We start from the raw sequence: 26,506 nt of genomic DNA, 5'->3' as shown, positions 1-26,506 counted from the left end.
GGGAGAACGGCCCGGAGCTCCAAGGGTAGTGGGCAGTGGGGAGAACCAGGCTTGTGCCTTTGTCTGACCCCTTGGCCCTGCTGTCACCCCCTGGGGTCACAGACAGAAGTGTGACTAGTCGATGACTGGGCCCTGCACGTGGAAGGAAGGCCAGACTGGGCATGGAGATCTGTTGAGGGTCCCCGGAGGGAAAGGGAGGCGCTGGGAGGGAAGTGGGGCCAGAGGCAGGCCGGGCCACAGTTGAGGGCAGGACCGAGAGCTGGGCCCAGGAGCCTGCCCTTCTGGGAGTCTCCTTCCACCCCCAGGGCTGTGTGCCACGTCCTGTGGGAGCCAGGGAGGCCGTGCACTGGGAGGCTTGGATCTGAGACACAGCCCCCCGAGACAGTGTGACAGGGAGCAGAAGAGAGGGACCCAGGATCAGGATGCTGGGAGCAGACAGGGGATGCTGGCTGAAGTGACCCTCCCTTGGGCCACACGAGTGCCTGGCAGGGCTGGGCGGGGCTCCAGAGGCTGGAAGGTGTGGAGGTTCTGGGTGAGAGGACAGGGCTTGGAGGCCGGGCTGAGCTGGTGCAGCTCCAGCTTAGCCTGGCCCAACGGCAGTGGGAGCAGGGGACGGGTAGGGACCTCTGGGAGGAGAGGAGGCCCAGACCAGGGCCAGGGAGGGCCAGGACAAGTGGCCATCTGAGGGCATCAAGGAGTCAAGTTGGCAGGACTGGTGTGGGCTGGACCTTGGGCTCTGGGGCGAGGCTGCGAGCTCAAGGGCGCCCTCCTCGAGGCAGCAGAACGGCGGGCAGGCAGGCAGGCGGCCGCTGAGCTCCGCCAGGAAGGCCGTGAGCCCCTTCCCCGCCCCGCCCCCAGGCCCCGGCCTCCCCCTCCTGCTGGCTTGGGCCTTCTGGATCCCATCAGGTGCCACAGCAATCTGGCTGTGACATAATGAGGCAGGCTGGGGTCAGCAGGGTGACCTCTCGTGGCCCCAATGTTTGGAAATCCCCAAATCAAAATGACCCACAGACGAGCCTGAGACTAGATTTTCCGAGCGGGCCCCTCCAGTTACCCAGACCCAGAAGACAGGCTTCCTCCATTACCGCTGCCTGGGGACAGGAACTCAGGGGCCAGGCCGCAGGACCACCCCGGGCTCAGAGGGGACCCCCAGACCGGACGGCTGCCCTCTTGGGTGTGTGTATGTGGGGCGGGGGGCTCTAGGGGCTGCCCAGAGCTGCACACAGGAAACTGAGGCCCGGAAGAGGGATCTGTGAGAGGGAGGGTGGAGGGCAGCAGCACCTGAGGGTGCTGCACCCGGCACCCACCAGCTGGGCCAGCTCAGGGTGCAGGTGGGCTGGCGGACAGGGCTGGGCAGGAACAAGGACAGGGCAGGGCACAGGGTGCTGGAAGAGGCCCACAGGGCCAAGATCAATCTGCCTCCCGCGGGGGCAGGGTGGGAGTCCCTGCGGCCCCTAGTGTGGGGCAGGGGTATGGGACGTGGTGACCCCCAGCTCAGGGTTTTGTGGGAACAGCCCTCCTCTGTCTGCCTCCCCTCCAGGTGTGATTTGGGCAAACACACACACACTTTTCAAACTCCATGCTGAAAACTTGAGCATGAAAATTGAATGTCAGAGAGTCAGTAATCTCTTTCCCAGAGATAAGACACGGCCCTGGAGGAGGGGTGAACCCGATCCCTCTAACACAGAAAGCAGACGCGGGCGGGCGGGCGGGCGGGCAGGGCTGGGGGCCCAGCAGGAGGGCGGTCCTGGAGAGACGTCCGCCCTGGGGGACACTGGAGCTTCCTGGAGGGGCTGGCGGCCCTGCCTGTGCGCTGGGCTTTCCTTCTTTGGGCAGGTCATCTCTGCCGCGAGGCTCAGGTTTCCTGGTGGCGCCGTGGCCTCCTGACCTGCTCCCTCAGACCCTAATTTAGGCTGTGGCTGTCTCAGGTTTCGAACAGCTAAGCCGGGAAGGACTGCTTGGCCATCTCCAGGCATGACCTTTCTGTCCAGTGTCCGGCTGCCTCCTGGGCAGCAGCGCCACCCCTGGTCCGGACCTGGGGACTCCCGGCACAAGCTGCCCCTGCCTCCAGGCAGCCCTGGCGCTCTCTGAGGCGTGGGGGTGGGGGTGGGGCTCATGAACTCTCCTGCCCAGGTACAGACAGGCCCCTGGGAAATGGGAACAAAGAACCTCCACATCAGTGCTTGCCTCGGTTTCCCTGGTGAAGCACAGGAAATCTCTCTAGGTTGTCCCCAGCAGTCCCCACAGGGACAGCGCTTCTATTTCAAATATCAGGATGTCCTGGGCCGAGGACCTCCCTGCCCCGAAGGGGTGGTGGTCCGGGTGTGTGACCAGACCCACATTCTGTTCTGTGGCGGCATCCGGGGGTGGGGGTGGTGGGAAGGCGCCCTGTGGAGTCAGCTGGCCTGGCTTGGGGGCAGGAGGCCCCGAGGTGACCATGTTCCTCTACTGCCCCCACCAGGCAACCTGAGCCTGGGGCTGCTCCCGGGGGACTCACTGGTGACCCAGCCCAGGGTTCCCCTGAACATGGGAGACCCCCGTGTCCTAAGAGGTGGGGTCCCTGCTTCATGGAGTACCACAGAAGCCCTCCTAAGGGTTGGGGCTGCTTGTCCTGTGCACAAATGGTCCCAGAGCCCCAGAACCTGGGGGTGGGAGGGGCCTGCACCACTATCTCCACAGACCCCGATCTAGGGACTGTCACCCCAGCCCTGGTACCTGACCCCATTCATCCAGGGCCCCTGCAGCTCCCCATACCCTCCCCCGCCCCCCTGAGCCCCTTCCAATGTCCCAGCTCAGGGAGAGGGGCAGGAGAGGGGCGCACACAGCAGTCAGGGCTGGCTTGAGGCCAGCCAGAGCTTCTCCCAAACTTGGTGGTGTCTCCTCACTGTCCCATGCCCTCCAGGGGACAGTCAGGAGGCAGGAGACCTCTGTTGTCTTCTGTTTGCCTGCCCCTCCCAGCGTTGCCATGACGATGACACCAGGGTGCGGCGGGGGGAGTCATACCTCAGAGGTGACTAAGTGCGCTGGGGGCCGGTGCCAAATGTCAGACACCCCCTCACGACTCTTGCACCCAGCCCCGGCCCTCTGCCCCCCGCCCTACCAAGAATGTTCCATGAGCTCCATACACAAGCACGTGGCCCAGTGCGCCAGGCCAAGGCGACAGGCTGGCGCCTACCCCCATCCCTTTGCCCCCACCTGTCCCCCTTGTCCCCTCTTGGGACAACAGCCCTCAGCTCCGGGCCTTTTGGTGGGCACTCCCTGTGTTTCCAACTCATTCCCACAGCTGTAGGGGGGCTTTTTGCACCCGGCACCCCCTCTGTACCTGGGGTCCTCCCAGGCCTTGGCCCCCCAGTTCCCAAGGTTCCCATAATGCTGCCTGCGAGGGGGCCCAGGAGGAGGGTCCTCCATGAGGAAGTGGTTAACTGTGAGGCGGTGGGGGGGGGGGGCAGAAGCGGCTCCTGCGCCCTCCCTGTATCTGGGGAGGTGGCCTAGACCCGAGAAGTCGGGGTGCACAAATGGTCTGAGCGACCAGTGCAGCCCTTCCTGGCCCCGTTCTCAAAGGGCTTCTGGGGGCACCTTGCAGTTTCCCTTGTCTGGAGGTTGGGGGTCCCAAGCAGAGGACCCTGGTCAAGCCCAAGGCTGGGAAAGTCTGGAAGCCGCCTTCCCGACTGGAGGCACCTTGATGGACGTGGGCAACTGTGGCCCGTCCCCAGAGCCGTTTCTATTTCAGAGAGGAGCTGGAACTCGGGCTTCCCGGCACCAGGGAGCCTCGTGGTATTTCACATGAAGGGCTTTTCTGGCATCCCTCATCACCTCCCTGGGCAGCTGTCGGCCCTCTACCCTAGCACAAGTGGGCACGTCCGCCCAAAGCCCCAGAGGGGGCCAGGACACATAGTTTTCCTGTTATGTACTGGCCCAGGGGCCAAGGCGGATTTAGCTGGGGAGAGGCCGAGGGGCCAGCAGGCAGGGGATGTTCTGGGAGGTGAGGACAGGCCGAGATGGGAACAGCAGCTGGCCCTAACCCCATCAGGCTTTCTTCAGAACCATGAGCCGAGGATTTATTTTTAGGAGACTTTCCAAGGCTCAGGCTGCCCCCTCTGGAGGGCACAGTGACAAGCTGAAGGTGGTCACGTACCCCACCAGGTTGCCCCAGGATCTAGGGTTGTCCGTCCGGTCCTAGGATCTGGACTCTGGTAAAATGGCATGGCTCTTTGGATGTTCTGTCTGAGCCCGTGACCCCAGGCACCTGGGCCACACCTGCACCCCAGCAGGAGCCAGGTGGTTCCCAGCTCCCTGAAGCCCCTGGTCCTCAGACCTCGGCACAGGCTGAGCCCCGGCAGGCTGCCCCTTTCTGAAGGAGATGTGCGTAAACCCACTGTCTCGGCACGGCCTGGCTGTCATCCGTGGGGGTCGTGAGTCTGAAGTCACCCTCCTGAGTCCCAGGTCTGTCTGAAGGGAGAGGGAGGAGGGGGTGCCCACCAGGAAGGAGTAGGCCACATGTTTGCTCTCCTCAGTGGAGAGAAAGAACAGTGTGAGGTCCCCCTCAGCCAGTCGACCTCTGGAGGCCAGGCCAGGGACCCGGTGGAAGCCTGTAACTGGAGAGGAGCTACCACCGGCCCCAGGAGCAGGGCTGGGCTCCATGAGTACAGGGCCCCACACCATGTCCCCTGCCAGAGGCAGCAGGAGGCAGCCTGTAGGGCTGGGGGCACAGTGCTGCTGAATGCCTTAGGGCCAGGGAGACCCCTGAGAGCGGGGACATCCCCAGAGGTCTGAGCCAGGCCCTAATGTGGGGTAGAGGCTGTCACAGGGCTGAGAGTCACTGGAATTGGCATGTGGGGTGGCGGTCTTGGTGACTGGATGGGTAGGCCACGCCACCTCGTGGCCAGGGTCTGGGCCGGCACAAAGCAAGTCCCCACCATGCCAGTAGCGGAATGCCACCTTTGAGGAGTGGCCAGCTGCACTGGGACTGGGCTTCTAGCGCCTGTGCCTGGCCACACTCTGCCACACCGTGGCCATGGGAGGGACAGACAGCAAGGGGCAGAGACCAGCTGGACAGGGACACGGGCCTTGCTAATGCCAGCACCCCTGGGGCAGAGAAGAAGGGCAGGCCCCGGGGCACGGTCCCCAGAGGCGCACCTAGAGGGTGCTGGGGCTCCTTCTGCCAGCCAGCTTGGGCCTGTGTGCTCTCGTCCAGCATCATCATTGCCACCTTAGATGAGGACCAGGCCACAGCAGAGAGCCTTGGTCCTCAGGCTAGAGTTTAGAGAGGAAGCAGGCAGGACTCCAGCACTCACAGCCCAGCCATGACCCACAGCCATGACCCCTCTGCAAGCTTCCACATGGGCCTTTCTGAGTCCCCAGCAGCTCCAATGTGCCCCTCGGTGAAAGCCCTGTCCAGTTCTGGTGGCTGTCCACTACCTGCTAGGAGCAGGGGAGACAAGGACCACCCCCGGCCCAGAGGCGGCTGGCACGTGGTCCTCAAACCCCAGATAGGCCCTGGTGTCCGAGGTCCCATAGCTGCTAGAGATCCTCAGGAAAGGCAGGATGACCACTGAAAGAAGCTGCCATGGCTGGGCCCTGCGATGATCTATGGCCCCAGCACAGGGCCCCCAGCAGTGGGCTTTCTCCTCCCAGAGGAAACACATGAGTAGCAGACTCCTCTATGCCCCTGGCCTGGGCTACTCTGGCCAACCTTCCCAAGGAACGTGTTCAGCACCTTTGATCTGGGCCTCTAATGACCACCTCCTGCAGAGGAGCCCCTCTCCATAGCTGCAGCCTAAGCAGGGTCTTATTATCCAGACTCACTGACCAGCAGGGCCCACGTGGTGCTGGTGGCTCTTGCTCCCTCTCAGAGTCAAGAGAACACGCTGGGTAGCTGTCCAGGCCTGTCTGTGCCCAGGCACCTGGGCACTTCAGGCCTGATGTTGGGTCCTCTGAGCAGTGCTCTGTAACCTCCCAGCACTGGGGGCGTGCTGGGGACATCCAGAGAAGCACAACACACAGACCCGAGTCCGGGCATTGAGGCCGAGGGCAGGGCGAGGGCCTCTCTGCATGACCCACCCCTCACTGTGCTGCACACTCGCTTGAGCCTCCTCCTGAGCATCACGGTCAGCTCCATCCCTCATTCCTTCCTAGGGCTCAGTCAGGATGGCTGCTGGGACAACCTCCGGTCCACAGAACTTCCATCCCAAAGCTGACCTGGGGCAGGAGCTACACCTTCTACCAGCCCCCAAGGAGACCGGCCCCCAGGCAGGCAGCCACTCCTGCTGCTGCTCTGACTGTCCAGCCCCTGTCGGCCTCCTCCAGCCGTGGCTGTCATCATGAAGCAGTCAGACCCTGCAGGCCGAACTTTGAGAGCAGTCGGGGCTCCAGCGAAGGAGAGGGGTCAGCAGCTTCTGCTGGTGGCGAGGTTGATGCCAGAGAGCAAAGCTGGATGGCAAGAGCCCAGCTCCTGCGCGACCCTCTGCCCCTCCAGAGCACCCTCCCTCCCTTCATGCACGCACACACACATGCACATTCTCCAGCGGGAAATGAGACCCCTGCAGGTTGGCCCCGGCCCTCCCCCTCTCTGGCAGCAGGCATGGGGTTTTATGAGTGCTACAAATCAGATATCACACAGTTTGGGGCTGACATGGTTTTTATAAGAATTATTTAAGGCCCTGGCCGCCGGTGAAGTCCCAGGGAGAACTGGGGTAAGGCGCGCCCAGCTGCTTAGGCTGTCGGGATTCCAAACACTTCGTAAAGTGAAGGTAGGAAAGGAAAGGGGAGCACCTTGTTCTGCTTAGCGGAGGCTCCCCTGCCCTAGGCGCCACGGGGAGGGACCGCAGCTGCAAGGCTGCGCATCCACTCAGGGCCTGTCGGGCCCCTGGCTCCACAGCAAAGCCAGAGGGCCTGAGGTTGGGGGTCGGCCACTCCAGTGTCTAACCCACCCCAACCCTTTACCCCCAGGGGCACTCTGCATCCCCAGGACACAGAGGCTGCACCCCTCAGGGTCTCTGTGCTCCATCTCAGTCTCTGCAGGATTCCCCATCTGGCTGGTGCTTCCCAGGGTCAGTGGGCCAACTCCTGCCGGCCTAGACCAGGCCAGGTGCCCAGTGGTGCACCCCCAGTGCTGTGGACTCGACCATCCAGGTGTCACATGATATTTGCGACTTGTGGGGCAAGAACAGCCCTGAGTGGGCCCAGCTGCAGGTCCTGGAGTCAGAGGAGGGAAGAGAAGGTGGGCGAGCCAGGCACCTGGGCACAGAAGCCCAGTCGCTGCCGGCATGCGCTCACGGGCAAGCAGCGCAGTGTGGGCACGTCTGTCATGCATTCCTCTCATGGGCACATTCAAGCCTGGATTCTGGGGTGCTGAGCACCTCCACAGCACCCAGAGAACAGCACTCCTGGTGACGCCTCCCTTCCACTGCCAGCTTTAACACCAGATGTCTGAGGCTCACAAGAGACATGGGGACTCAGGAACACAGTGGCCTTCTCTTGGGCCAGGGGAGGAAGGGGTGCAGTGTCAGGACTGAGATGGCAGGGCTTGAGGGACACCAGGGGAGCAGGGCTGTGGCTCCCTCACTTGAAATGGAAGGCAGCTCACAGAGAGGAGGGGTCAAACTTAGCCCACCAGGCCCCCCACACCGGGCCTCGCTGCAGGGAGCTCTCCGGGGAGCCCAGGGGACGGAGCAGAGGTGAGCTTCAGGCGCTCAGCTCCTGTGTGCACAAGTGTCCAGGAGGCAGGAGCAGAGGGCCCGGGTGGGGCGTCACTGTTGGAAACGGCCTGAGCTTCCTGGGGTGACGTGGTTCCGTGGCACCCCCTGCCCGTGACCCTGGTCCTGGCAGAAGTGTTGGGTGCAGGTGCTGGGGACATACACTCTCCTGTGACAGGGAGGCAGGACCCCTTCTTGCCAGACTCCATGAATTGTGGAGAAGGGCTGGGTGTGGCTTTGGGATCTTCTATGGTGGCTCAGTACGGGAAGTGGCCGGAAGCACCTCTGGAGGCCAGCACCCTCACGGACACGACAGGAGGGCCCCAAACCTGAAAAGGCAGGATCAGGGACCTGCCCTGTGAGCCGTGCTCTCCTGTGCAGGGAGGGGGCTGGCCTGGTGCAGAGAGGGAGGTGGGACCGGGGCCCCCTTCCCCCATTGGTCATAACGTCAGGGCTCTAGCATCCACGGAGACCAGGGCAATCAAAGCCAGATGTAGCAGCAACAACAAAAAACCTGATTATTTTGACTAAGAAAAACACTATTTACAAAGAAATAATGAAGTGATTTGGGGGGATTGGTGCCGGGGCTGATCTCAGACAGGCTGGGGGTGGGGGTGCAGATGCTGAGAAGGTTGCTTTCCTGTGCAAGGAGCTGGCTGCTCTGCAGGTGGCCTGGGCATCCCCACGGGGCGTCCTGTGAGCTGGGGCCTCTTGGTCTCCAGCTTTGGCCGTGGCGAGCTGGTGGGACACAGGCAAGGTTCCCAGGAACCACCTTTCTCTGCTCTCCCAGGAGGCTGTGGCATGCCTGGTGGGGAGGAAGAAGACCACGTATTCAGTGTGGGCGCCCCCTGTGCCCGATGACCAAGGAAAACATGAACTGCAGCGAACCCTGAGGTCAGGACACACTAAAAGACCACCATGCTTGTCCAACAGGGACTGACAGTGGAGAAGGAGGGAGAGGGACCAACCACTCAGTGGCTGCTTGGGGACAGAGCTGGGAGTGGTGCTTGGGGAGGGTGGTAAGGACTATGGGCAGCCTCTAGGGTATTGGCCAGAGGCACTGAGATGGCAGTGGGTGGCAGGGAGGAATCCTGCACACAGGGAGGCCAACAGCCTTGGGCCAGGCATGTCCATCGCTGGGTGATGGAAACTCAGGTCCACGCAAAGATGTGCATCGCCACAGTGTCTCGCAAGGGCCGAAGGGTGGGAGTGGCCCCAGGCCATGGTGGCTGACTGCAAGAATGAAGCCTGGTCCATCAGGATAGAAACCCCCATCCAGGAGGTTCCGGGGGCCGGGGAGGAGAGTGGGAGCCACAGCTAAGCTAGGCAGGGTTGTTTCCGGGTTAACGAAAGTGCCTGCCAGTCGCAGGTGTGCAGCCCCCGCGGCACCCAGAAAGCCACTGCGTCACCCCACTCGGGTGGGTGGAGCGTGTGGTATGTGAGCCACCTTTCAATAAAGGCTTTGAAAGAAGAGGAATGAATGTTGCCAGGCCAGCTCTCTCTGCCCCAGGTGAAGTCAGGTAGGGGACAATTGTGTCACCAGATGACAGGAAGCAGCCTCCTGTGCAGGAGGAAACCGCGGGGGGCTGGGGATGCCCACAGCACCTGGGCCTCTCGACATGCCCGGACCCCAGCTGTGGCCTGGCTGGGGCTGGGTGGCAGCTGCCTTCCTGTCTGCAGAGCCGACTTCCTGACAGGAGTCCAGATGATGGCTGCTCAGGGCTTCCTTCCAGGGGGCCTGGTTTCCTCGGCTTCCCCTCTGCCTTAGGACCTGGTGGATGACAGAGGAAGTACTGCTTCCCTGGATGCAGGGGACTGTGGAAGAGGGCCGCCGTGGAGGGCACGGAGGCCAGAAGACCTCCAGGACCCCACCTTGGCGACGGCCTCTGTGTGACCCGCACCCCAGGCCCCTGGAGCTGTGTGGGCCCGCTCTCTACAGCAGAGGCCCAGGCCTCCAGTGCTCCCTCTCCCCGTGCTAGCTCCCACAGGCCCCTGCTTCCTGGTACAGGAGGGACGGCATGTGGAGGTGGAACCGTGATGCCAGGCAGCCAAGCCACTGCAGGACAGTGCTGCTGGCCCTTGAGGAAGAGAGCTAGCAGAGGGCTGCTGCCTGGGGTGGTTCTGCTGGACCCAGAGGCTTGGCTCTCCTGGAGCTGCTGGGGGTCAGGGGTATGTCCCCAAAGGCCACTGATGTAGGCCTGCTGTGGCCATAATAGAGGCACACAGGTGAAGGGGTGGGCCCAGCAGGGCCTGGACCAGCCCCAGCCCAGTCCTTCCTGTGCAGCAGAGACCGTGAGGGTCTCTCCATCCCTCCTGCAGCAGAATTAGATGCCACGTGGGAAAACCCAGGGGGCATACCTCACTCAGGAAGCCCCTGTCCCTGCTCCCAGCAGCAGATGTCCCTAGGAGGGAGGGTGTTGGAAAGCCGGCCCAAGCAGAGACCCCACCCGTCTGGGTCTCCCTCCCACTCTTGCCTTGCTTGGGACACCCAGGCAATGGGGCCATGGTTCTCGTCAGCCCCAGGAGCTTTATCTCAGTCAAGTCCCTCTGCAGGGACAGAAGCATTTGGTGGGACAGGGTCCCACCCAGGCGTGCAGGGACTGCAGTAATGTGCAGGGGAGAGGCCCACACATGGGAGAGAACCGCACTAGGGACACGGGTCACTGGAGTCACTGGTGGGGCAGAGCTGGAACCAGAGGATGTCCACCACGTCCCCATGCAGAAGGAACGCCTGTGTCGGGCAGAGGCAGGGCCCACTATGTGCTGGTCTTCTCTCTCCAGGCCTCACAGCAGTGGGGCCGGGTACCGGGGGTAGGGTACCCAGCGGGGCCCACTTCCTGAGCGCAGAGCACCACACCCCGACTGGTACACCCCACCTCCTCTGCCTGGTGCTGAGCAGCCGGCCAGCTCTGCTCCATCCAGGGCAGGAGGGGCTCCCGGGGCACTGAGCCTCCTGGGCCAGAGGGGCAAGAGTAGCATGAGGCCTCTGGGAAGTGTCCAGAGGGGGCCTTGGGAGCCTAGAGAACCCCTTGAGTAGGCAGGGCTGGTGCCTGGGAAAACCCGGGGAGGGTCAGGCATTATCTGTTAAGTAGGAGACCCCAAATGGGATCCCGGGTGAACCTGCTCCCTGGGTGCGAGCTGGAGGCTGTGAGCTGGAGGTCGCGAGCTGGAGGCTAGCCCTCACCATGCCTCCAAGGCCACACCCATCTGGCTCCCCAGGGGTCAGCCTTGGTCTCTCCCACCATGGGCACCTCATTCAGGGCCCAAGCTGTGTGCTTGGGGGGGGTGCAGGGGGCCTTCCCTCCAGGCTCTGCCCTCAGCCAGTCTCTTTCCTGGGGTCAGGAGGGTAGAGAGGCAAAGGGGGGCTCCCAACCAGGGCTGGGGAATGAGTGTTCCTGACCCATGTCCATCTCTCCGTTGGCCATGAGCAGGTCCCCTTGGCCAAGTCTCCCCCAACACATCAGCTCAAGCTGTCTCACTGCAGGAGACGACGTCTAGGCCAGAAGTGTCCACTGCATCACTGAGTCACCATGGCTGGCCCAGGAAGCTGCTCAGGTGCTGGGGGGCAGGTCTCAGCTGCTCAAGGCCCCGCCTCCGCCCCTAGCTGGGCTGTGGGGGAATTCTGGGGGCTGGGACAAGGCTAGAAGAGGAGCTAGGCGTGGGGGCATGGCAGGCCTGATGAAGGGCAACCTTGGCCGCTGCCTGGAGCCCCTGTGGAGCTGTTAACAGTCTGTGTGCAGAGTCACCATGAAGGATGGGATCCCTCCTCCCCTGCCTGAGTGAGGGTCCTCAGCACGCCAGGGCCCCATGAATTATTTCTCTAAGGAAAATACAGTCGACTGCGTTCCTCCTGCCCCACTTCCTGACCTCCCCCCTCCTCTAAATCAACACTGAAGGTGCAGTCTGCAGGGCCTTCACCTCCAGCCAGGGTGCCCTCCCGCCTGCAGCTGGGGGGAGTGCAGGGGCTGACTCCCCGTCTCCATCTCCAAGCCTTCCAGGAAGAGGAGAGTTGGACTCTGCTCAGACCATCAGGGTGGCACTACACAATGGGGTCCAGAACTCAAGTGGGCAGGCGGAGGCCCAGGGGGCAGGACACCACGTGGCCAAGCAGCCCGGCGGCTAGGTTCTCTGGAGTGCAGGGACTCTGCTCCCCAATCTTTAGCTACCCGCCCTCCTAGCATTCGATACACTCAGACACACGGTGCTCGTGGGAGCTCCTCGAGTCCCAGGTGACGGGGCTTTGCCAGGGCTGTGGCTTGTAGCCATCCATGGGGAGCCTGTGTGTCAGCATGCCAGGGTATCCCCATCCTTCCCATCCTTCCTCCCTGGGCCCCCCGATGCCCCAGCTCCTGCTCCACACCTGCTCCCTGGGGCCTCAGCTCTCCCTATTGAGACTCATCATACACAACCCCTGTCCTGGTGGCCTGGCTGGCACCCATCCCTGCCATTGTCCACCTCCCATCTCCAGTGCCCACCCATGACCTCGACACAGGTGCAGGTACATCCACCTGGAGCACCACACTACCTGCTCACGTAAGCCAAGTGGCAGGTGCTAGGACTCCCTCGGGTCCCAGGCCTTCTCCACCAGGCAGATTCCGGGCACCCGCCTCTGCTCCCCAGCAGCCCTACTAGCACCCAATACATTATCACAGCCACCAAGTTCCTCAGGAGGCTCCTGTCCAGAGGCAGGGCTGGGCCTCAGCCTGTGCCCACACAGAAATGGACAAGACGCCCCCTGAGGGAGCAGGCAACTCTGCTTACTGGGGGTGCCTGGGCTTGAGGGTGCTGCATGTGCTCCCCTATCCCCTGTCCCAGTCCCTGCTTCTCCTCTGACAGAGGCCAGCCGCACCCCAGGCCCTCGGAGCTATGGGGTGGAGATTTCATCAGCTCAGGTGTGTGCAGGGCACGTGGTGCATTCGGAGCCTTCCCACCCACACATGGCAGGGCCAGGGCGGGGACGGCAAGGAGAGCTAGGTGCAGTGACCATTCCCCCCAAACCACACCCTGGTGTGGCCCCTCATCTGACTCTCCAAATCCCAGAGTCCACAAGCAGGAGAGAGTCCGCAGAGCCTCTGTGAAGAACTGAAGTCAACAAAGATGCTCTGAGATGTCCCGGTTGGGAGAGGGCATCAGGAGACCCAGGCTCAGGCAGCCCGGGGTCTGTCCGGACCCTGGGCCCCTTCTGGAAAAAGACCCATAGCCATTAGGTTGAGGTCTGCCAGGGGCTGCGAGCCCTGGGGGACCCGTTTAGGTGCAATGTAAGACGCTACCAAAACCAGAACTCAAAATTCCTCATGCGATTCAGGCTCTTGGAGGCTGTCCTGGTCTGCCCAGCTCAGCCCCAGCCCAGGGTGCTGTGTGGCTGAGATGCTGAGCTGCAGAAGAAACCAGGAAACACAGCATGCCCCGAACCATGGCAGGACACCCGGTGCCCACCCACCCTCTCCTTCCCTGACCTGTCCCCACCACCAGTGAGCCACGACCCCCGCCCACCTGCCCTGGGGCCCTCACAAAACTCCTCTCTGCACCAGCATCCTTCTGCCCCAATCCACACTCCCTGGTCCATCCTGCCCACTGAGCCAAGCCCAAACCCAGCCTGGACAGGGGTCCTGTGCTGTCTCAATGAGGGTGGGGCTGGGGCTCTTCCTGTGGCACACACCCTCCACCAGCACCCACCTCTGCCTCCCGACAGCCTGAGCTCAATCAAGGCGCAGGCTGGACCCCCCCTCCCGTCTTCTCCCAGCCGGGGCTCCTGGCGCACTCTGCCTGCCTGCCTGCCTCCCGCTGTGGGAGCCTGGCCTCCGGTTTGCAAGCCTCCCCCACTGCCAGGCCACATGCAGCACAGCCAGTGGCTCCCTGGGCCTGTGAGTTTTCGGAGCCAGGCTGCCCACTGTGGGCATGCACGGCTGAAATTCAGAGGCCAGAACAGAAGGAAACAAAGCTTCCAGTTCTTTGTCCTCACAGCAGGAATTTTATTTGGGCTGTCAGAACTTCTCCACCACTGGGGTCTGGGCCGTCTTCCCTGACCGCTGCTCTGCTCGCTGCTCGCTCACAGGCTGAACCAGTTGGGGATACCGCCCTGCCGGGGGTTGCTGCTCGGCTTCTGGGCCTCTGGAAACCCGCTGGGCCCTTCCTCCACAGGGCCTCCTGCAGGGCTCTGCTCTCTCTCAGGAAACAGATCTGGGAAGGTGAATGTCTGCCCGTGGGCCTGGGGGGAGAACAGAGCTCTAGCTCAGCACCGAGGCAGAGCCTTCCTGTCCCCCTACAGCGGACGGCTCGGAGGACAGAGTGACCCTGTAGTGGGGTGTCTCGGGGCCCAGGCCCAAGGCCGGCAACGTCTGTGGGCAGGGTCCCTGCCTGCAAATCAACATCTCCAGACTGCCGGGCCTCGCTTCCCACCAGAGCGGGGCCTCTCCCTGCAACAAGGCCCCTTTCATCCACACTATCTCTGCAACGGTGGCTGCACCAGCCTGGGGCTCATTAAACATAGCCCACTCACCGGCAGCAGCCAGGTCGAACTGGGGGGCAGGAACTAGGCGCAGAAAAACAGGACACAAATGGCGCCTGGTGCCATGCTAAAACATTTTCCATCCAAAATACCTAGCGGCCGCCCCTCCTCCAGGCTGAGCTTGGCAAATAAAACACACATAACATACACAGAAACCTACACATGCAGCAGTCCATAAATCAGACCGGCTTTGCTAATTAACTGGCTTTGCGTCTTTCACTAGAAGTTCATTCTGTGTCAGCATGGCCACGTCCCAACCCAGGCCCCAAGGACGGGGGCCAGGCACCAGTGTGGGCTGGTGAGGAGGGGACGGTGCTTTGCGGGGGCCTAAGCAGGCGCTGGGGCTGCCTTCACGCTATCAGCAGGCAGCTCGAGAGCCGGAGGGAGGGGGCGCGGCTCTTCCACACAGACGAACAGCCTGGAAGACCACCGAGGGGGCCACACTTGACCAGACAGGCAGAGGGGCGCTCTTGGCTCTGTCAGGGAACCTGGACTTGGGCAGGCAGCCAAGCATGACCTGAAGCAGGCACGGGTCCCCTGAGAACGGGAGGCCCTGCAGGTTCTGGTGGCATAGCGGCCAGCTGGTGGGCCCCATCTTGCACATTTGCGACTTCTTTTTCCCTCTTTAAAAGTACCAAAGGGTAACACTCCACAGAGGCTGAGCCCAGGAGGGACTGGGGTTTAATGCCCAGGGTGATTCTGCTGGTCTTGGGGTGGACACAAAGTAGGGACCAAAGGGGGGCACATGGCGTGGGGAAGTGCAGGGGCAGCCAGTGAGGGGACACTCCACTCCCCAGGGGAGGTGGAGGGCACCTGTGGGTGCCAGCCGGCTTCCTGCAGAATGCCCCCGCCCCCCGCCCCGAGGAGGAGCTGGGCTACTCTGGGGGAGAAGGGGAGAAGAACAGGAAAGGAGGAAGGTCAGGAGAGCAGGGGAACAGCCGTAATCCCGGCCCCGGGGCCGCTGTGTCGGCCGGAAGGTGCCGGCCCCTCGCCTGCAGCGTTTGTCCTGCTGGAGCTCACGGCCCATGAGCACCACTCACTCAAACGCCGCTCTGTGTAAACACCCTCAATGCTCTTTTTGTTACGTGGGTAACTCGGGGCTTGCTGCGGCTCCCTCCCAGACCTGGGGCCAAAGAGAGGTTTGTCAGGTTGTCAGGGCAGAGACCGTGGGGCGCCCAGCACGGGGACCACGCCTCCCACCACTGCCAAGGACCATCAGTCTGATGGCTCTCGTCCCTCCTGTTGACCCTGCAGTGCCTGACAATGAGCTGTTGTTAGAAGGCCCCCGCCCATGAGGACCCAGGGGACACCCTCGGGGCGGATGCAGTCCCTTTGGGGGGGACAGGGACCAACTGCCATAGCCCAGCTATGCTGTGCCAAGACCTGTTGAGTTTGGGGGTGGGGGGCAGGAAGCGCCATGCTGACAGGGACACGCGGGGCCCCTAGCTGCCTGGCCTGTCTCTGGCCACCTGGATTTCAGAGGGAGAAAGCCATGCCGGGCGGCGGCAGCTGCAGATGCCGGATCTAACTGGCTCATGAGTTCAGCTTTCATGAGTGAGGTGGGGCTGGGGGAAACGCAGGGGCTCGGATGGCTCAAAGGCCACTTGTAACCGTAGCCGTCTCTAAAGTAACGTGTGGCAAATGCAGACACAGGGGACGTTGCCCACAGGCCATGACAAAAGAGAGGGTCATCTGAGGCAGCAACACACGGGCCCCCACCAGGCGGTGGTCGCTCTGCCCAGGCGGACAGGCTGGTGCTAAGCACAGAAACCATCAGGAGAACAACTCGGCCCCGTTCAGAACAAGCACCACTGTGTGTGGAGACAGCTCTGCACACACTGCCCTGGGACTCTGTGAGGCTGGGCCAGGATCTCACAATAGCGCTACTGCCATCTAGCGGCCGGGCCACTGGGCTCCCTGGTGGGTTGTTTACACAGAAACTGAAGAAACTGGAGGAAGCCCCCAACCCCCTGTGGGCTCCAAGCAGTGGGGGACAGTTAATAGACCTTGCCTGGGCGGAGCCAGCCCTGTAAGATTCCCACAGAGGCCACGCGGTCTGAAGCCACCACAAGGTCAGAGGCCATTCTGCCTGAAGACAGGCCGAACGCCCGGGCTGAGCATACTCCAGAGGGGAGCAGAGAAACTGTCTTCCCGGCCAGGGCGCAGGGAGAAGCAGCCTTAGCTTAGGCTCTGGTGGCCTGTGCTCAGAGGCTGTTTAGGGCTGCATGGGACCAAAGGCCTGGTGGAATGTGCTGGGCTCAACCACACATGACCCTGGACCCTACACCACCCCTCATGGCTCTGATACCCAGGCCCCTTGACAGGGCATGCGCCCCCAGGGACACTCCAGTCTGGAACCTGGCCAAGGCAGGCCCTCAAGGGGCCAGCAGCTTTAGATACTCAGACGTTCTGGTTTCTGTTGGAGCCGAAGTCGGGGGAGGGGAGTCTGCGTTTGGAATGGACGGCAGTCTCAGGAGGCCCCTCTCCCTAGCCATGGCCAGTTCTGCTGAGCCCTGGAAGTCCCGCGGCTCTCACCCGCCTCACAAAGACCTGCCCTTCCTCAGGGGCCTGGGTGCCCAATGACCAAGCGGAGGCCAGGGCCGCGCTCACCAGCTGCACGTAGGCCACCTTGTAGTCCGGCTTCTTGATCCTCACGTTTCTGTGGTCCCTCTTCCTGTTGGAACCTGTGGGAGGGAAGCCGACTTGACTCCCTGCTCCCAGCACAGATCCCAGCCCACAGGCTCAGGAAGCCCCTTCCAGAGAGAGGCTCTCTCCCCAGCCAGCAGCGCAGCACCAAAAGCGCTCAGACCCACTGGCCAGTGCCACTAAAATTAAGCAGTTTAAGAGAAAATCACCTTTGAAGATGAAAATAACAAACGTCTTTATGAGAACACAATCTGCCTCTGCAGAAACTCAGAGATTCTAACGGACAGAGTACAGGAACCAACAGGCTCTTCCCTTCCACCCGGCAGGGCTCAGACCTCTGCGGTCCAGTGTGCGGGAGGGGTGAGGGGACCAGGAGGGGACTAGGGAACGGGGCTCTGTGGGCACAGCAGGGTCCTCCCCAAGCAGCTGTGGCACGGTGGTCTACAGCAGCAGTCTGCCACCTGAACGCCAAACCCTCTGTGCCCCATCTCCTCGGGTGCCAAGGGAACCCAAGGTCCTATGCAAACACCTGGAAGAGTCCGTGCAGACAGGAGGGCAGCAGCCCTGCCACTTACCATGCTGCACCCGGGTCCGGACAGCAGCCACCGGTACATTGTAGATGCGCTCAAGATAATTCCTGAGGTCCACCCTGGTCATCCTGAGTGAGGGACAAAGGAAAAGAGGGTAGACGGGACTAAAAGGCAAAACCTACCAGAGGGTGAGGGGTCCCGGGCTGAGGACTCCTGGGTTTCACTGGTCTGAAGCAGGCAGGGCCCAAAGAACCCAGAAACACCGGTAGTGCTGATGCTAGCCCGGGCCCTGTCCTCTCTCTGGACACCCAGGACTAGGGTGACAGAGCGATGGGACCTCAGGCACTGGATCCCTTCCCCCCAGCCCGGCTGAACTCCCAGAGAGGAAGTGCCAATGTCTAAGTGCCACTGGGAGCCCAACCTGGCCCAGGTCTGACAGCCCTGACTGCAGACAGGCTTCCCAGGCAGGCCTCAGTGGGCACATTCACCTTCTTTTTAGAAAAATCTTAAAGGTTACCCCAAATTCAGCTTTGAGGCCTCTTCAGGACTTGCCTGAGGGTGGGTAGCATGAACCCTCAGCTTCCAGACAGACTCCCGTCCACCCCACCAGAGGACACCCGGGAACCCTGGTGCTCCACAGCAACACCTCAGTTCTGGCTGGGGTGACTGCATCATCCTAAAGGTGCCTGGCACAATGAACCTGGCTTGCCAAGCCAGGCAGGGGCTGACACTCTGGAGACCTGGCCGAGCAGCTCTGTGAATCGCAGCAGGCTCTCAGCCCAGCCTCCTGGGATGCCTTTCCTGAGAAGACGGGGCAAGAATTCAACAAAGGAACAGAGCAAGAAAATGAGCGGGATTGCAGGCTCTCAGCGATGCCTTCCCCAGGTGAGGGCGAGCCAGGAAGCTGCCAGCAGCATGCTCCCTCCCCACTCCCTGGAGCTCTGCAAGTGTCCTTCCAAGGCAGGAGATCCTGCCCTGTGAGCAGAGACAGGATAGCCCTCAAGATGCTCAACAGAACAAATTCCTTTGGGGCTTACTCCATGGGGATCCGGAATTGCACAGTGTCCTCTGGCTGCACAGTGCCAGGCCGCACCAGCTGAATGAAGAAGTTGGTTCGGAACACACGGAGTTGGGGGCCGCCCAGCTGGTACAGGGGATACCTGCAGGAAGGACAGAAGCCGAACATGAGGACCGGGGTATAGCTCAGTGGTACAGGTTTCCTAGTATGCCCGAGGCCCTGAGTTCAACCCCGGCACCACTGAAAAAGGAAAAGAAGGAAGAAGAGAAGCAGTGGGACACCCACAAACAGACTGGAGGTGGGCTCCAACTAGGAGTCAGCAGCCCCTGCAGGACAGCCTAACTGGGGCCAGCCAACCCTGCTGCCATGGGGTGGAGCAGCAGAAGCGGGCTGCCCCCATTCTCACACAGGAAGACCCTGGCCTGGTGGAACAGGAAGGCTAAGGCTTGGCTGTGAGCATGGTGCCTCAATGAACTCGTACCTCTAAACAAGCTGGGCATACCCCAAAGGGGACAGAAGCAGCTGAGGGGCATGCATAGCTAACACCTCCTGCCACCATTAGGCCATGCTCTGGGAGCCAATCAAGCAGAATCCCCAGTGGTCCTGCACATCCCCTGGCCTGGCAGGGTGGACAAAGAGCTCCACCTACCTGGCCCCTGGGTCTCAGGGGTGGGGAGTAGCTGTCTTAGCTCCAGGACACAGGAGCTCAAGGAGAGTCTGAGGGGACATGGGGGGAACCACCTGGGGTCTCGCCCAAAGCCATGTGAACAATCCGCAGCACTGCACTTGGGCCCTGCCCTGGGGAACATTCAGCTCCAGGGCAGAGGGGACTCCACAAGGCCCACAATGACCAAGCTTCAGGGATCACCCAATCTGATCTTCAGCCCCCAGGTCTTGGGAGCACCAAGGAGCCAGGCAGGAGCCGGACAGGTGGACTGGGCCTCAGGGCTGAGAAGCACCTGGGGGTCAGACAGCATTGGCCGTCTGTTGCCAGGGATTTGCAGAAACAGGCACCCTGGCAAAATGTGTGCCTACTTGCTGACCAAGTGGTCATGTCAAGGCCAGGCCAGCAGCTCCAAATGGAAGAGGATGCTGCCAAAACCCTCCTGGGCAGGGTCTAAGCTTCTCTGTGCCTGAGAGTTGAGGTGGCAGAGAGGGCAACCTGGGGATGTCCCAAAAGACGGCTCTGAAGCTTTTCGTTTACAGGCCCAGGACAACTGTGGCTGTCCAAAGGGCACTCATATTCCCTCTGGTGCCCAGCTGCGGCACTGCATGTGGGCACACAAATCTGGGGACCCACTCTTTAATGATGAAAAAGGGGGTGGTCACAGATCTCCATTCTCCAAGCCTTGGGAGTTGAGGTCCAAGGGTGGTAATGTGTGGCGGGTCTGGAAGGGCGGAGACTACGGGCCTCTGGCTCTGGAACAACCACAGTGCCCACACCTTTCTCCGGGGTCCAGGGATGGGGCACGGCTCCCCCAACCTCTCTGCCGGAGTGCAGACCCCCGGCGACACGGAGGTCCTCTGGAGGGCCTGAACCCACAACTCCCCAAGATATTTTACAAACACCTCAAACTTGACACATCTCAAGTGCAACTCCACTCCACCCTGGACCTGGCTCCCCGCCACCAGCCCTGCCTCCCAGTGGCCAGGCGGGTGACTCATCTGTATCCCACCCTGTCCCTAGACCCCACCCCACCACATCCCATCCATAGGACGTCCCTTCAGCTCCCTCTGGGCCCTCGGGTGAACACGTGAGCTGACCCGTAAGCTGACTGGGCCTTGCCCTGCCTCTCCTCCCGCCCCGGGCGGGCGGCCTAGGTTCAGAGGGCAGGGGCCCCTGGGTCCTGGTCAAGCCCTGTCCCCACGTCTGCAGAAGGAAGCTATGGGGGAGAGTCCTCGAGGTCCCACTTGCAGCCCTCTGCCCAGCTGTGCGTTCGGGGGTCCCCAAATCCACTGTGTTCCCCAAAGCCACTGTGTTCACCAAGAACATGCGTGTGTTCTGCTTACACTCGGGCAGGCCGCGGCCAGCAACACGGGCCAGGCACCTGCGGGGACCCTACGGGGACATCGCGGGGACTTCGCTGGGACCGCCCCCCCACCCTGGGCTCCCCTGCGGCAAGCACCTGCGCCCCGCGCTATGCGGAACCACCACACGCGCCTGCGCACCGCCGCCGGCAACCCCCCGCCCCGCCCCGGGCCCCTGGCCTGCGGTCCCAGCTGCGTGGCCGCGCGGGCTCTGCGGCGACCCTACTCACAGCACGTTCCGCGCCATGGCGAACGCGCCTAGGCCAGCAGGAAGGAGCGGCGTCCGCCCCGCATGCCGCCCGTGCTGGCACAGCGCCCCCTCGCTTCCGGAGGTCGCGCCGCCCCGCACGGCCCCCCCGCACGGCCCCGCATAGCATCCCGCACCACGCCCCACCCCCACCCCGCACCACGTGCCCCGCACCCCCCTCGAGTCCCCCCCCCGCGAGCCCCCCCCCGCACCACGCCCCGCACCGCCCTGCCCTCATAAGCACCACCCTGCTCCTCCACGACCCGCACCGCACAGGCCCGCGCCAGCCCCCCACCGTTCCCTGCTCCGCCTCGGCTCACGTTGCAGAGCAAGCGCTCTGCCCCACCCCCAGCCCTTGCTTCCACTCGGCAGGGCCCCACACTCCCCAGCGCCCTGAGCCAAGCATCTTCAGGCGCTGCACTGCCCCGCACAGTACACCGCATCCTGCCCTGCCGGCCCCGCCTGCTGCGCTCGCTGGGCAACATCTCCCGCACACCGCCAGCCCCGCATTCCTGGGAGGCCCTGCACGGTGTATCCCCCCACCGCCCGTATCCCTTCCGCCCACCTCTTCCCCACACCCGCACCGGCCCCATGAGGTCCACCCTGGACATCTGGGCTTCAAATCCCCCCCTCCCTGTGAACTGCCCCTGCCCCCACACCCCAACCCCAGCAGGATGCCGCAGCCCCACACCCCAGTGCCCTTTACTCTCTCCCCTCCCAGCAAGCAACTTAAGTCACAGCCTGGGGGGCACATGTGATAAGGTGAGCTGGTGCCCCTCTCGCTCCACCTGGCCAGGGGCTACTGCTGCCCGCTCAGGATTCTCAGGACCCTCCCCCTCCGCCTCCTCCAGCTCCTGGCCAGGCCGGCTCACCAGCAGCCCTGCACACTCCCCAGGGCTGGCTCCCCAGCCAGGCCTCCTCCAAGAGGCCCCCTGGCCTCTCCAGGCCTTTCGGTCAGACCATCCCCCTTCCAGGCTGGGCCTCTTCCAGCCTCTGGCAGGCAGGCCTTCGCTCAGGGGACCCCTGCCCCCCACTCTTTTCCCTGACTTGTGCTGCAACCAGGAACCTCCTATGGGGGAGGAGGGGACTGCAGGCTTCTGCCTGTCCCCAGGCCCCACTCTCTCTTCCTTTCCTGAGTTTCATGTCGACAGGCTGCTCTCTGCCACTCTTCAATCCCTTGACTACAGCCTCCCCAGCAGGCTGGCTTACTCCTATGTGCACCCATAGTCTTTAGGTGTCCTTGGGAGATGGGGCTGTCCAGCAAACCCAGGGTCTGGAGTCCCCCGGTAGGGGAAAAGGGTCCCCGCTCTGCCCATAGAGGGAGACCAGGCCTCTAGATAGGGATGGAGACCTGAGGAGAGCCCAGGGCAAGTGGGGAGACTGGAGTTGGTGGATAGGAGGGCTGTGCTGGAAGGAAACAGCCCCTGGGAGGGTCCGGAGCCCCCTTGTCCTGTTCAATGATGTCAACGATCATTTTATCTAGAATAAGGAGGGGAACTCGGGGGCAGTTTTCCTGGGAAGGGGATTTCCACTGGAGGAGCTGGTGTCCAGGCCCTGTGTGGGATGGGGGGGTCCAGGCGCCACATAGCAGGGTGCCTACTGGTGGGGGGTACCATGCTCAGGGCAGCCCGGTCAGGCCATCTGCTCAGATTCTTCTTGGTCTCTGCGAGGCAGGCGAGTCTTTCTCCAGGGTACAGGAGAAATGAGGGTCTCTGGACCTCTCTGGCCAGTCAGAGGAATTCTTAGGACTGGCTTCTACAAAGAAAGATGGGGGAGGTTAGAGAAATATTTGGGGGATTTATGGTTGGCTCTGGGGCAGGCTGAGGCAGGAGGATCACGAGTTCAAGGCTAGCCTGGACAACTTAGTGAGATCCTGACTCAAAATAAAATTAAAAGGGCTAGGGGTGTAGCTCAGCAGCTCAGTGGCAGAGCACTCCCAGGTTCAATCCCCAGTACAAAAAAAAAAAAAAAAGAACCAAACCAAGGAATCCTGTATCTGTGAGCACACGTTCCCCAAACCAAACAAACCAGTGGAATGTGTGGAAGCGCCACAGACCCTGGCTAGGAGGAGAAGGAAAACTCTCCGGGAGGGGGGCAGGAGGCGGGAGCTGCCAGAATGTCCCCTGGAGAAGACACTTCAAGTGCTGGGGTCTGTGGCTGCCCAAGTCTGTGTGTGGGAAGGACACTCTCCTCTCCCACCTCCTCCTTGGGAATCTGAGAAAGTTTCCCTAGAGGGCAGGAGTGGGGAGATGGGGTGAGAGGGGGGTCCTGGAGAGGAGGCACCCACCGTTGAGCCCTGAGTCCCGGGAGCAGCTTGCTCCACAGCCCTGGTGCCCGGCAGGCAGCTCTGCTGGGTGCGGGTCGTACCCCTGACCCGCCCTGCCCTACCCGGGCACAGTCTCCCACAGGGGTAAGGGCTCTTCTATTTGGGAAAGTGTCAGATATCTCTGGTGTCACAGGACAGCCCAGGGGAGGGCTGCAGTCGCACCTCCTGGGGTCCTGTCCTGTGTGGTGGCTTTGGGGGTCTGAGGAAGCCCAGGTTGTGGGGCTATTTGTGGGGACCACAGGGTGCCAGAGGGCCAGGGCGCATCTAGTACTGTGGGTCCAGGGGCCCTGTCCCCAGGCCTCGGCCCCTGCTGGACAGCCTCGGGCTTCTCCCCAGGTCTCCTGGCCCTGGAGGGCGAGGGTGCCCGGGGACTGATCATGGCTGCTGGCACCCTGCGTGCTCCCTACGGTCCTCTTCCCTGGTGGGCTGGGGAGCCTTTGGGCTCTGCTGTGGACCTGCGAGGTTTGCACTTCCGAATCTGACTCGTCCGTGTCTGTGGCTTCTTTTCCTAAAGGCTGGACTGTACCCTCCCCGACAACTCCTCTGTTGCCAGTCCTGACCTCTCGCTCCTCAGAATGTGAACGCGCGTTTGGAGATGGGGTCTTTGTAGAGGTGACTGAGTCTGAGGTCCACCTGTGTGCCCCAGGATGCTGGGTAGGGGGCCCCGATCCAGGATGACTGGGGTCCTTGAGAAGAGGAGGTTTGGGGCTGCCTGGAGCTCCTGGCAGGCCCCTGGCTGGGGGACAAGAGGAGGTCACCCCCGTGTGACCTGGGGAGGACACAGCCAGGAGGGAGGTGGGTGGGGCTGGCCTCCAGGATGTGGGAGAGTGGCTGTTTGCTGTGGAAGCCGCGGGCCCTGGCGCTGTCCCTGCAGCCCCTGCTGACTAATCCAGGTGGTGACGTTCGGCGGCTGTGTTTGCAGGTGCATTAGCGGCTTCACTGCATTACCCCTTGTCTGTCACAGCCGACTCCACGTCTTTCCAACTTGTCATCTGCCTTTGAATGTTGGAAGCAGTTCTTTTGAAGTATAATTGACAGACATGTTTAAAGCGGACGGTGTGATCAGTCTTGACATGTGTCACCACCACGAAACCACCGTCAGGAGAGGACACGCCTGAGGTCCCCCCAACCTCCCTACCCCCTTCCTGAGCGACGAGTGCTGGCCCGTTCCCGTCCTGGGGGGGGGTGCAGGTGAAGACCCGGAGCAGGTTGGGTCCTGGCTGAGATCCGCCCCACCATGCAACAGGATGTCGGTCCTTCAGCCACGGCGGGGGCCTACCACCCTTGCCTTGCCCAGTCCTCCGCTGAAGGACACAGGGCTGACTCCAGTGTCCGTGATGCACACTGCTGCCGTGTTCATTCCCACCAGGTCTGCCACCCGGACGCATTTCCTTTGCTCCCGGGAAGAGGCCTAGAAGCAGATGACAGGGTCACGGGAGAGGCCTGTGCTCAGATGTTTAAAAACCGCCCAAGGACCACTGTGCGAGGCCACCACGTCCCTGTCAGCACTCCACCTGGCCTCCTAAGTGGGGGGTGCTCTCTAGAGATTTCTCCAGCAATTAATGGGGTCCGCCGTCCCCCACGGGCTTCTTTGTGCTCTGACATTTTGCTCCGTGAAAAGTCTGTTCGGATCTTTGCCCATCATTTTTCTCGTGGGATTGTCTGTTTGCCTCCTGTTGGATTCTGGAAGTTCCTTAGGTGTTCTGGGTGGGCCCCTCATGCAGGGCCTGCTCTGCAAAGACTCTCTCCATCTGTGGGTTTTCTTCTCATTCTCTCTCTAGCTGCCATCTAAAGGACAAATCCTAAGATTTTTTGATGGACTCTGGTTGGTCTGGAGATGAATGAATGGATGCCACATCTAAGAATCTTGGCACAGTCCAAAAGCCACAGAGATTCTCTCTTATGTTTTTATATCATACTCTTATGTTTAGATCCATGATCTTTTTTGGAGTAAATTTTTACAAAAGTGTGAGGTATGAATCCAAGTCCCACTTGTCTTTTTGTGTGTGGACGTCCAGTTGTTCCCACCTGATTTATTCAAGCAGTTATCATCTCTGTACCGAGTTACCGTGGTACCTTTGTGAAAAGTCTGTTGTCCGTAGACGCATAACTTTATTTCTGTTTTGTTCCTTTGAGCTTTTCACGTGTTTACGCCAGTACCACCGTGTTTGGATTACCAGTTCTTAGAATGTTAGCACTTCAGTTTCATTGTTCTTGTTCAAATCTGTTTTGGCCATTCTGGGTCGTTCGCTGTATCCTTGTCAACGTAAATAACGATCAGAGAGATTCTCCCAAGAATAGGGGCATTTATTGGGGAAGAGCAGGACGCTGTGGCGGGATACATGTGCCCCAGTAAAGTTGGTGCATTGAAAGAAGTCAAGGCCAGCGGAAGTTCTCAAGAGCAAGAAGGCAGACATTTACGTCAGCCACTTGGGCACAGAGTTCACGGGTAGGTCTTGAGGTCCAGGACAGACGTTGGCGTCAGCGCCTTGGTGGAAGCCCTGGTTCTCATGAGCAGTCTAGAGCATCTTGTCTGAATTGCTGCATTCTTAAAGAATGTCAAAGATAAACTTGGTCCCAAAGACCTATGTGTGTGTACGTGCGTGCGTGCGGAGACGGGAGGCCCTGGGTGTGTGTGGAATGGCCAGGGACCTCTGGTGGGACTTGAGAAAACCCTGAGAAACTACTTATCTCAGCCAGGCAGGCAGGAATCCTTTACGACTTCCCGGCTCTCATGTTGTCTGCGTCTGACAAGAACAACTTTATCTTGGCATCAGCAAGTTTCACAATCCATACACATTTTACAGTCAGTCTGTTAATTTCTGCGAATTTAGTGAGAACGCACAAGCCACAAATACTGTACAGATATCATTTGTTCAGTTCTTTGGTTTCTCTGGGTGATGTTTTCGTGCTCCCCAACGCGTGGGCATTTCACAACTGCCATGGCGTTTATCACTAAGCATTCCACATCCTGACGTTTCTAGGAAGTGCCAGTTTTGAAAGGGTCCGTAGCGGATTGTTCATTGCCATTTTGTATGTGGATCTGGAGTCCTGCGTGCGACCTTGCTAAGCCCCTTTGCTTTTGTAGCATTTTTTTGGTTTGAGATCCATCGCATTAGATGATCCTGTCGTCTATCAACAAAATGGCTTTCCACCTTCCTTTCTAATCCTGTGGCTTTCATTTTCCGCCCAACTGTACTCCTGAGAGCCCCAGGAGGACTGGATGGGAGTGGAGGCGCAGAGGCGGTCCTCCTGAGTTCTCGGCAGGAAACGGTTCATCGCCATTACCAAGGGGGTTTCATAGCTAGTCTTCATCACTGAGCCGAGTCCCCTCCAGCCCGACTCCTAAGTCAGGACCGTGTTGGATTTCCCCAAGGCTCTCCTCTGCCCCCCGAGCTGAGCATGTTTCTCCTAGTGGTTAATGCCGTGAATGACTCTGCTTTTCACACGTCACCTCAACCTGCATTCCCCGGGGCCAGAACCCACGCTACATCTCCATGCATCATCCC

The 26,506-nt window shown here is 61.2% G+C and overlaps 1 protein-coding gene across 6 annotated transcripts; it reads right to left on the bottom strand.

Moving 5' to 3' along the window:
- Positions 1–8,188: 8,188 nt before the first annotated feature.
- Positions 8,189–20,781, bottom strand: Mrpl23 (mitochondrial ribosomal protein L23). Of its 6 annotated transcripts, none has more exons than XM_013365403.4 (6): positions 20,655–20,781; positions 18,416–18,538; positions 17,424–17,506; positions 16,813–16,886; positions 9,300–9,465; positions 8,189–8,499 (listed from the first exon to the last, which is right to left on the bottom strand). In XM_013365403.4, exons 1-6 carry the CDS (start codon positions 20,669–20,671, stop codon positions 8,288–8,290), a joined length of 675 nt encoding a protein of 224 aa, XP_013220857.2. In that variant the 5' UTR covers positions 20,672–20,781; the 3' UTR covers positions 8,189–8,287. The 6 variants fall into 6 exon arrangements, with proteins under 6 accessions (XP_013220857.2, XP_077901472.1, XP_077901469.1 ...); XM_078045346.1 differs by having other exon boundaries at positions 20,523–20,661; XM_078045343.1 differs by lacking the exon at positions 20,655–20,781 and adding an exon at positions 19,697–20,076.
- Between the last annotated feature and the right edge of the window lie 5,725 nt (positions 20,782–26,506).

The sequence above is a fragment of the Ictidomys tridecemlineatus genome, chromosome 4, assembly GCF_052094955.1.
Source record: "Ictidomys tridecemlineatus isolate mIctTri1 chromosome 4, mIctTri1.hap1, whole genome shotgun sequence".
Classification (NCBI taxonomy): domain Eukaryota; kingdom Metazoa; phylum Chordata; class Mammalia; order Rodentia; family Sciuridae; genus Ictidomys; species Ictidomys tridecemlineatus.
This window is presented reverse-complemented; position numbering and strand designations above follow the sequence as displayed.